Below are 11,025 nucleotides of genomic sequence, written 5' to 3'. Positions count from 1 at the left end.
TACATGGACCAATACGGTAGTTTACTCCTTTGAATACGAACTAATTCTACTACTCCATTAGGAGAAATTTTTTTGGTGCCGAGCGAGTACCACGTGGTGGTACCCTTCAGCAATTTCAACTGTCCAAACAGTTCAAATTTATTCCCTCACCCGACCACTCCCTCCCTTATTTTTCTCTCTCAAATATTCGGACCGTTTAAAATACGTTTAGACGACTGGAATCGGCAACATGATAACTCGTGTGTGGTACTGTCCGGCACCCAAAAATTTCTCCTCCATTAGATACGGCATAGTACGAGTGCGACCTAATAAACGTGCGCTCCTGATATTGGATTAGTTTCAGAATCCTTTCAGAACTGAGCGCACCTTATCACTTCTCCAACCCAATCAAAAGCTGCCAAATCATTGAAAATAACAAAAGGCCACTAGGTTCGGCTCTTTTGATCGACCAACTCGTTCGCTTCGACACTCTCCCATTCCACTACACAAAATCTGAGCAATAAGGTACGCAATTCTCTCTCCTCTAAAGTACAATCTAGGGTTTTTGTCTTGCTCTATAATTCTGTTTCTCTCTCTCTCTCACTCTCTATATATACATATATACACGTTTATATACGGCTTAGTAATTAGGTTTCAAAATCATGTGTTTCTAGGGTTTAATCGATCCGCAAGGATTTTGAGTTCAGATGAGTGGTTCGTGATTGAGTTGAAATATAGTCTGATGCTTTGAATTATGGCTTCTGAATCTAGTGTGAGTCCTGTTGGTGGGTCTGATGCTGATGAAACCCTAGTGGAAGATTTCACCTTTGAGGGTCGGATGGAGGGGGGTCTGGGTGGGGAGGAGGTAATGGTGGAAGTAGTGGGTTCTGATGTGTTTGTTGATGGGGTTGGTGGTCACGGGGTTGCGGGGGACCGGAATGGGGAGGTGGGCGGCGGTGCGTTGGCGGAAGAGGGTTTGGAGAGGGAAATCGAATCTAGGGAAGGTGAGAGAGTTGGGGATTTGGGAGGTCAAGTCTTGGATTCTGATACGGAAACTAGGGCTGAAGGTCTTGAGGGAACTGTGGAGTCTTTGGGTGAACAAACCCATGTTGCTGCTGAGGAAGTTTCCATGAGGGTAAGTGAGGAGGGGGGTTCGGAGATAGGTGATCCATTGGTTGGTGGTGCCACAGAAGCAAGTGCTTTGGACAGTAAAGCTCAGAATTCTGACATTGAGACAGGGCTGGGAGTTACTTTAGCGAATTCAGCGCAAGTAGTTGTTGCAGACGAGGTTGGTGTTGGTGAGGAGATTTTGGAAAGAGAATCGGTTGATGAGGGTGTGGAGAGAAGTATGAATGCTGTTGAGGAAGGGGGTGGTGCACTGGATCAGGTTGAATTGGTGACAGAAAGAGGTGGTGCGTCAAATGATGGATTGTGGAATCCTGAAATTGAAGATGCAGCTGTATGTTCTTCGGTTGGTTTGGAATCTTCTAGTTTGCAAACCCCAGTTGTTGATGATGGAGTAGATGCGACGGCCGATAAGGAGGCTCTGAAGGACAAAGATGAAGTTCTGGTTGTTCGTGCTGAGGAGGGTCATTCAAATGATCCAGAAAACAATCACAGTCAAGTGACCAATAAAGAAGGTGCTATTCTTGATAGTGCTGAACTTTTTTATCAACAAGTTGAAGGTGCTGTTGGTGGGAACGTAGGGGTGATGAACGAGGAAAAGATTTTGCACACAGAAGGCACTTTAGATAATCAGCAGATAAAGGCCGGTACAGCTGAGGAGAAAGATGTCACGGATGGCAAAGTTTCTTTGCGTCCTGATATTGGAACTCCAGAAAGTGGTGTTGTTGGTGAGATTGGTGTGGATGCTGGGGAAGTTGCTACGTTATGTGCAGATTCAGGTTCGTGTATTGTGCAAGCCGAAGTTGCAGCAGATTGTTTGGTAGCTGGTGAGAGCATGATTTCAATCTCCAGCACTGTAATCCAAGCTGCCGGCCAAGGTGAGCCTTTGACAGCTGAAAACGGGGTGCTCAGTGCTTCAGATGAAAACTTATATTATGCAGAGGATCAACAGTTTAAAGTTGAGAATGTGAGTGGGGGTTCGGAAAGGGAAATAGCTGTATGTACTGAATCCCACTCTTCTTATGAACAAACTAAAGTTGTCAGTGGCAATGAAGCTTCAGGGACTGAAAGCAGTGTCTCAAATTACGAAGTGAAAATTCCAGTAACTGATGATACGGTTGCGACTGTGGCTTGTTCAGATGATCATCAGACTATGGAGTATGAGAATGCATGTGGAATTGCTGAGTTCTCAAATGAGCAAGCTTTTGTTGCTGAAACAGAGGAAGTTGCAGTGATGGACTTTGAAGAGGTAGCAAATATTGAAGGTGAAGTTGCAATGGTTGAAGTTTTGAATGAGAATACATACACAGAGAAAGATGAAGAGTTGAACACTCTGACTGTAGGTGGAATCATGGGAAAAGAAGGTCATGTACAAGGAAAAGCTGAAGCTGAGGCATCTGATGAACAAAATGAAATTGATAAGAAAGAGGAATCTTCAATTGTTGACTGTCATGGGATTGTTCAGGTTCCAGCATCTTGTCCTTTGGTTGATAATATACTTCTTTCAGAGAAAGATGAAGATTTGAAGGTTGATACTTTGGGAAAGAACACAGTAGAAGATACTTCCGCAGGAGTTGATTCTCCTCAAATAGGGGATCATGGTACTTCTATTCCAACGTGTTCCGGTAGTCTTGAAGACGAAATATCCTTGCAAGATGGAAAACAAGAGACAATACCCCACCTAGCTGATATACCTACTCTTGAGGAAGACGGGGATCAGAGCATGAATATGCTGATTGTCGATGAGAAACTGACTCAACTCATTGAAGATGATACTCAAGCTGTGGAAGGCAATGTAGGATTTGGATTCCCGGAGTGTGTAGATGGGAGTGCAATTGGTGATCTTTATTTGGATGATTCCAGTACAAGGCAGGATGTGGAAGTTCAGGAACATTATACTGGCGCTGGGCTGTTAAATCAAAATGAGGGGCTAGAAGTAGAAATGGGAGAAGATGGACAAAATGTGGAAGATAAAAGCTCAAGACGATCAACTCTGAGGTCTAGAACCTCTGGAAAGGTGCATCAAGGCAATTATCTTCTGGTACCAGAAAATGAAGGTGAGTTTTCTCTCTCTGACTTAGTCTGGGGCAAAGTGAAGAGCCATCCGTGGTGGCCCGGACAGATATTTGATTCTGCAGATGCATCAGAAGAGGCAATGAAATATCACAAAAAAGGCTGCTTTTTGGTAGCATATTTTGGGGACCGAACTTTTGCTTGGAACGAACCATCTCTGTTAAAGCCATTTTGGTCAAATTTCTCCCAGATAGAGAAGCAGAGCAATTCAGAAGCTTTCCAAAGTGCTGTCAGCTGTGCTTTGGACGAGGTTTCTAGACGGATTGAGTTGGGGTTGGCTTGTTCTTGCATACAAAAAGACACCTACGACAATATTGAATATCAGGTTTTTGAGAACACTGGAGTCCGTCAAGAATCCAGTAGAAGGAATGGTGTGGACAAATCTACAGGGGTGAGTTCTTTTCAACCTGCTAAATTATTAGGGTATGTAAGAGCTTTAGCACGGTCCCCATTTGGAGAGGCTAATAGACTGGATCTTGTTGTTGCCAAAGCCCAATTGCTGGCTGTCAATCGGTTAAAAGGTTATTATAGGTTGCCCAGATTGCAGTTTTGTGGAGGTTTTTCGGAGAAAAATGCCAATAATCCACAGTTGGGTGAGTCGATTGACCATTCGCTCAGTGATGATCAAATTCTCTCCTTTAAGGGGAGAATGAAAATCGGAAACAGCTCTTCTCATAAGCGTAAACACAATCTTAAGGATATTGAGTACCCTAGCAAGAAAGAGAAGAAATTGTCGGAATTAATTGGTGATAGAGAAAATTCTTCAGATGGTGAAAATGAGTCAGATTTAAAAGCTTCAAGTAAGTTGGTTTCGTCATCCTCTGGCAAGAAAAGGAAGAGTGTTGATGTCCTTTCCGATGGCTCCGACGTTCAAGATAGGCCTGCGAAAGTGTCTACTGTTGTGTCTTCAATTCCCAAGCCATCATTTAAGATTGGTGAATACATTCGCCGAGCAGCAAGCCAACTGACAGGCCCCCCCTCAATTGTGAAGTGTAACGGTGAAAAGGTTCAAAAGGTGGAAGACGGAAGCAGTGAGGTACCTGACAACTCCCCAAGTGGAAGGATAAATTTTACCACGGATTGCTCATCTTTGAATGAGATGCTATCACAACTTAACTTGAAAGCTAAGGATCCTACGAAAGGATACGGATTACCAAATACCATCATCAGCTTCTTCACTGGTTTTAGAAATTCCATTAGTTTGGGTCGGTACTCTGGGAAGCAGAATTCATTTATCGGAAGAGTAGGTGGAGGCAGGAAGAAAAAACCCCATGGTGTTGGGCATTCAGAAGAATTTGAGTTTGACGATGTGAATGACTCTTACTGGACAGATATGAGTATTCAAAACAATTCGGAAGAGCAACCCTCTGGCGACAATAAGAATAGAGAAGGCGAATATCAGCTTGTGGCCTTTGATCCAAATAAACCCCATAAATCAAGTCGTAGGGCTTACTCTAGAAAGAAGCGATTTTCTAATGCAAACTATGAGCCGGATACAGAGGAGGCAAACGCGTATATTGATAAGGTGAAACAAGATATGTCCCCAGCAGAACTTTTACTGAACTTCTCTGAGGGAGATCCTGTTCCTTCTGTACTGAATTTAGGAAGAACATTTAGGCGGTTTGGGCCTTTAAAGGAATCTGAAACTGAAGTTGATGTGGAGACTGGCCGTGCCAGAGTGGTATTTAAGAGAGGTTCTGATGCACAAGTGGCTCTCAGTAGCGCGGGGACATTTAACATTTTTGGGCCAGTGACAGTTAATTACCAGCTCAACTATACACCGTCGAAGCTCAACTATACACCGTCAATCTCATTTGAAACCTTTCCCCTTGCAACGGCACAAGGCCTGGAGGATGCAACTTGATGTCTCTGTTTGAAGATCTATTCTGGTAATGTTTTTACTCCATTTGAATGGACGATTTATTCAGGCAGTTCTTTTTTTCAGTTTCATATGGCTCTTGATAATACAGAAGTATAACCTTTCATAGTGTACATGTGGGAAATGTGGAATCCATCAGAGAAACAAAATCGATTGTCTAATTTTAGTTAAGTTTTTATCTCATTTCTGAAGCACTTGTTTGAGATTAGATCATATTGTTATGCAAATATATCAGTTTGTGAGCAAAATGCTTGCTGAAAACACATTTTAGAATTGAATTGAATTAGTAGGAGATCCTACCTACATGGCTTAAATAATGGTACTGTGTATTAGGATATGAAATGGGCCTGTTAGAAAAAGTGAAAACCGGAAAGATCGTACCTCTGATGACATGCATAACAGATTACTTGAATGACTGATGAAAAAATCGACAAAACGAGAGACCGCAGTAGAGTCTCTAATTCAGTTAGAAAACACAGTTACATGATAGCATCCCTAGGAGATAAATGTATTGAGAGTTCTACAGAATTCGGTTCAATTTACTTATATGTTGACCTGATTAGTAAGTACAATGATGAAGCATTGACTAGTGTATCGATTATTGGGGTAGAGGTTATGTATTGTATTCTTCATTCTTTGTTATCCATACAACCTTTTGTAGTAAATCATGTTGGTGGTTGGCTGATTAGAAAAACTAATGCAGGTGGTGGCTGGATTTCCTTCTCTATGTCACGCTTAGAGCATCCATAGTGGAATAATCAAAATCAAAAGGATGCTAAAGTTAGCATCGTTTGCTCAAAAAAGAGCTCACATTGGAATAACCAAACTTAGCAACCTTAGCAACTCATCAAACTTTGGCCCTTGGATAATCAAAACTAGCAACCTTTTGCCAATAACCAAATTTATTGAACCCCACATCTTCTCAATCAAGTACAACCATCATTGGTAAGTGAAACCACTCTCCATAAAGCAAATGCTTTATTGGTAGGTGAAACTCACTTGCAAGTGGTTGTGCATTTAACAATGTTGATCACTTTATGGATTTTAACAAATGCTATACACTTTCACTTATTTTACTAGAATGCCATTCAATCTAGACCATTAGATTGAGAAGAGAAAAAATTGATAGTTAGATTTGAATTTTTGCCAACTCATTTTGATTATGGGCAAAAAATAACCAATGTGGGACTTGACATTGCTAAATTCCTTAAATGGATAATCAAAAACTGATATAGCAACTTTTGGTTGTCCAATTTTGGTTAGGCCACTATCTATCTGTTTTTCTTTCTTTCTTCTCAGTTTGGCTTGTTTTCTTCCCTTAGCTCTTCTCTATTATTATCCTCTTCACATAAAGGCTCGGCTTTCTCTTACCTTCGTTGGATTGCTTGGAAGTGATGAACATTTTCATATATTGCACAATGCTTGGCAATGCAGAGGCTCGCCTTTTGCATAATTGGAGATCTTTCTTTTGTCATTACCCAGCTCTTATAAATCCAACCTTTTAGATCATATTCCATATTGTGAGCTGAATGATTAGTTAGTTTTATTATACCTTTAGGGCATGTTTGGTCTAGTTAGTGGATCATCTCGCATACCTAGTGTGGGAGTATCTGAACTACGTTTATGTGTCTAGTCTTACCGTTTGGTAGTTGTCTCTGTAGTAAACCTGGGTCTGCATTGAGGAGAATCATTTGTTTCCGTTGTTTTAGAAGTGGTTTGGGATATTTCCACATCCGGCTGGTTCGCTACGTTGCTGGTAGACGCCTCATCTTTCTCAATGTATTTGTTTCCCCTTAAATCTGGTTGTGATGTTTATTTAAAGTCAGAGGATCCAATGTACCTAAATGACATTAGATCAACATCTTTGGAACCCATGCTGTAATACTTGTTGCGCCTTTTTATGATGCACTGGATGTTTCTGTTCAGTTCTTTTTTTCTCTATGTGAAATATTGTCCATCTGAATGATTGATTTTTCTTGTGGTCAATAGGGGCTGATAAGAGGACTCTTTTCCGCATGAATTGCTGAAGAAGATAACCAGACTCCATTATCTGGTTATATGTTTCTAAATTCCTTTCGTTCAGGGCTCCTACTCTTGTATGTTTAACTATGCATGCTGTCACTTTGCTCCCATGCTTTGCTTGGTGTGATGTTATCCTATTAATTGACCTATCTCGAGAGTTCCTATCCACGATGTATATCATATGAGTTGATCAATTACGGGAACCATGATTAGTGCTTTTGTTCTTTATACCTAGCAGTTGTCTGTGCCTGTTGGCCAGATGAATGATATTGCTGTCTTAGTTTCATGGCAGAAGATTATGATTTATGCTGCTGTGGATAAGAATGCAAAGCATTGGCCATTTTGATTCAAAGAGTTATGGCTCTGTATGTGGGCAAGGTTTGGTTCTTGGACAGGTAGTTGCCTGCTCTGAGTTTTGGCCATTGTTCATTGAAAATTCCATTTGATTGTTATATTCATTTTACAGTGCTTGGAAAACAAAGCCAATGTTATTTTGATGTGGAAGTAAATGGCGGGTCGCATTTGACTAGAGGAGAATAGCAGTTTGCAACATGATAAAATGTCTTTTAAGATATGGTACTACTTATGCATTTGAACCTTGTAGAAGTGTATGAAGCCTGCTTTCAAGTCTGTTTTGCTGGATTAGGGCCTAGGGCTGATTTAGAAGGTTTATGGCACTAACTTCTAGAGCTTGTTTGTTTGATCAGAATATCTCCAAAAGGGGTTATATCCGATGTTTGGTTAGTGGTTCTGATGAAACATGGATCCTGCTTAAAATCTCACACAGATGCAAGTGATTATTCAGTGCCTTCAGGAATGGTGTCCCAGACCCCTCTTGTTTTTTACCCTTTGTCTTCGACCCCAAAAGAGACTTAGGCACTGTGTGGCGATGCCTAGGAGCATTCCCCATATTCGGCATTTAGAAAGGATGTAAGCTTCAATTATCTTTTGATCTCGTGTATGAGAACTGATGTTACTGCTTGTCTTGGGATCTCTGAACAGGAATTTCTTAAAATTTTAGATTATGGTTCAAGTTTTATACAGTACTTGCTATTCAAGATAATTTCAACGAAAAAAGTCACTCTCAAGTCTCAAATGAGAATAAGCTGAGCTGGAACCAACCTTGGTTTTTTGTGCTGAATGAACTTAGGCCTTGTTCCGTTCCGTTAAAGGTAAGTATTTATTTTTTGAATTAAAAATTACTTGTGTATTGTAAGAGAATAATCTGTTTCGAAAAATGAGAAATAAGTATTTAAAAAATAATAACCTTAGCAAAACGGGCCTAATATCCCAATCAAGCTTTGAGCTAATCAAGTACTGTAGTATTTAAAGAATCGATGGCTGAAAGATATTACTACTACTTTGTTATCGATAAAAATACTAGCAATCACTTCAAACCTACTGCCAATTATTTAATAGTCTATATTATTTTGACTTTAAAATTTAATGAGCTTTAAAGATATTATTATGACTAATACTATGTCATTTGAGGCCTGAGGCCTCATTTGGGATGCCAAAAGTAAATAAAGAAGTTGGGGTCCATTTGTGCTGTGATCTCACTTGTGACTATTTTAGTGAAGCTGACAAATCAAGATAAAGCATCCGCACCAGAATCTCTACATTTTGGATCAATTTACACTTCAAAAAGCCACTTTATTACTTTAGCTATTCACTTTTAAAATATTTACTGCATCAATCTCTTTACTCTCACTTTCTTCTCAATTAAAATATTCCAATTCACCCAAACAAACACAGGCCAAATGTTTATTGAAAGACCGAAGGCCACCAAACACAGCGGCGATCAACCAAACACGGCGGTAATCGAGCAACGTGATGCTCCCAAGACAGATCATGTTTGCCGGCGACAACAAAAACAAAAACCCAATCTATCTCTCTCTCTCTCTCCTCTCTTGAAACAAAATCCCCAAACCAGATCTTCCACCACCGTGAAACCGTAACTTTCAATTCCAACTCGAACTGATCTCGTAATCTGCGTTGTGGTTTTCATCTTCAACAGCCTATTTTCCCAACCAGGTCTTCATTGCCATCGTTGTTGGTTGGGGATTTCAACCAAGCCTACAGAAAGGAGTGATTAAAAACTTCGGACGCGAGTGAACAGTGGCTCAGCAAAGAAAACGAGCCACAGTATCAAATGTTAATTTTTTTTAATGTAGTGAGGGAGGAAGAGAAGCTAATATTGGGGTGTTTTTTCAGCTTTGGCTCTTTAGTTTAGTTTGAAAAGGAAAGTAAATAGGGAGATGTGGATGGTCTATCTTGAGGGGAAAAGTAGGCCAAGGCCCCAGAGCTAGTCCCTGTGAAGTCTTATTGAGCTGAACAGGAGTTAAATTGGGTAAACTTAAATTAGTTTAACGACACTAATGATGATGTGTGTTGATTCCTCAAAAATGACAATAATGATAATGCTTAGAAATTTTTTGGGGGCTTTATTGTAGAAGTCGGCTCTAAGTACATAATGTACGTGCGGGTGCAGATGGGAGAACGTGAAAGCATATTTCAAAAATCTCCCAAACAACTAAATTCGTGAGTGCAAACATTGAGAATGCGAGCGCATAGCGAGAATTGAGAGCGAGAGTAAATGTCAAGCTCTATTCTCTCGAAACTTTTTGTCTCGTATTTTCTCTTGATATTTTTCACTTTTTGTAATTTTTTATTTAGCTTTTCGTCATAATTTTTAGTAATTATTCATTTGTTCAAACGAGAACAATCAGAAATGAACAAAAGTGGAGATCAAAGTAGAAAAATATTCATATAAGCCGACAAAAGTACCAAAAATATCAACTGTTCGGTAGTATTTTTATTTTTATTTTTTTGTCTTTACTGAACTATTTTATACGTTTAGTACTAATTTCTTATTTTTAGACTCGTCTTCGAGACAGATAATTTTGATCCAAAAACAATTAATACTTGATTTAACAAAAGTTCGGAAAGACGAAAAAACACCAAAACAAAATAAACAAAAATTTAAGGGGAACGTGGCTGACAGGGACAGCTGCAATGCTACATAACCCCCACGTGCAGCGTGCTCTACAACGTGGCATTCCCACAAAGCTTCAACTCTTTAGCGAGCGTTTCTCGCTGACACCTCTCTCTCTCTCTCTCTCTCTCTCTCATACCATAAACACAGCCCTCCCACCTTTTCCAATTTCAATCCCAACTCCATCCAATCCAACCATTGTTAACTACTGGAGTACTAATAAGAGTAATAAACCATGGGGTCAGAGACATTTGTGGAAGTGATCTTGGCAATCCTGCTACCACCTGTTGGGGTCTTCCTCCGTTATGGCTGCGGAGTAATCTTCTTCTTTCTCACTCGATCTCCAATTACTCACTTTCCATCAAGATTTAGTTCAGTTTTTAGTAAAGTTGAATTGATATATACCAAGTGGGGCGCCAGTGCATTTGGCACCGCTCCTCGCCCCCATGCATGAGGCGCGGGGCGAAAGCCTCGCCCCCACAACCAACCCCCCCCGGCCTTCTTAATACTAAAATCCGTTTGGTGGTGATGGTATTTGCAGGTAGAGTTCTGGATATGTCTGTTGCTGACATTGTTGGGGTACATTCCAGGGATCATATATGCAATTTATGTATTAGTTGGTTAGTATAGTTTCATGCTACGGAGCCTGCAAAGCCGCTTTCATGATTATTGTTCCGGCTGTTAAAATTAGGCCTGCTTGTCGGTCATACTTACTTCACCTAAACAAAGTTGGTGACCTGATGACGGGAGGGACTGTTGTTCAGATCTTTTACTCTGTTTTTAATCTGATTGAGTTGTGAGAGTTTGTTTTTACTCTCAAGGTTATCATATGAATGCTTTACAGGTTTCAACTTTATTACTAGTACTAGAAATATGCAAATTTTACATTTAGCTTTTCTTCCTCAAGGGCTGAGATGAATAGAGAAAGGAAAGATGGTAGGGGCCAAAAAAA

The 11,025-nt window shown here is 40.3% G+C and overlaps 2 protein-coding genes across 3 annotated transcripts; both read left to right on the top strand.

Annotated features, from left to right (window-relative positions):
- The first annotated feature begins 356 nt into the window (after positions 1-356).
- LOC131300500 (uncharacterized) lies at positions 357-7,536 on the top strand. 2 transcript variants are annotated; one of them, XM_058326379.1, is made up of 3 exons: positions 357-504; positions 654-5,066; positions 7,046-7,536. In XM_058326379.1, exon 2 carries the CDS (start codon positions 734-736, stop codon positions 5,039-5,041), a length of 4,308 nt encoding a protein of 1,435 aa, XP_058182362.1. In that variant the 5' UTR covers positions 357-504; positions 654-733; the 3' UTR covers positions 5,042-5,066; positions 7,046-7,536. The 2 variants fall into 2 exon arrangements, with proteins under 2 accessions (XP_058182362.1, XP_058182361.1); XM_058326378.1 differs by having other exon boundaries at positions 477-5,066.
- Positions 7,537-10,206: 2,670 nt separating this feature from the next.
- Positions 10,207-10,901, top strand: LOC131300501 (low temperature-induced protein lt101.2). The gene is made up of 2 exons (XM_058326380.1): positions 10,207-10,389; positions 10,615-10,901. The coding sequence occupies exons 1-2, from the start codon at positions 10,309-10,311 to the stop codon at positions 10,696-10,698; spliced, it is 165 nt and encodes a 54-aa protein (XP_058182363.1). The 5' UTR covers positions 10,207-10,308; the 3' UTR covers positions 10,699-10,901.
- The last annotated feature ends 124 nt before the right edge of the window (positions 10,902-11,025 follow it).

Source organism: Rhododendron vialii, chromosome 9a (genome assembly GCF_030253575.1).
Source record: "Rhododendron vialii isolate Sample 1 chromosome 9a, ASM3025357v1".
In the NCBI taxonomy this organism is placed as follows: Eukaryota; Viridiplantae; Streptophyta; class Magnoliopsida; order Ericales; family Ericaceae; genus Rhododendron; species Rhododendron vialii.
Note: the sequence above shows the minus strand (reverse complement) of the source record. Positions and strands in the feature narration are given on the sequence as shown.

Coding starts and splice junctions, on each gene's coding strand:
- LOC131300500 (XM_058326379.1), top strand. CDS start 734: ATGGCTTCTGAATCTAGTGTGAGTCCTGTTGGTGGGTCTGATGCTGAT.
- LOC131300501 (XM_058326380.1), top strand. CDS start 10,309: ATGGGGTCAGAGACATTTGTGGAAGTGATCTTGGCAATCCTGCTACCA. Junction 10,390..10,614: donor TCCTCCGTTATGGCTGCGGA/GTAATCTTCTTC, acceptor TGGTATTTGCAG/GTAGAGTTCTGGATATGTCT.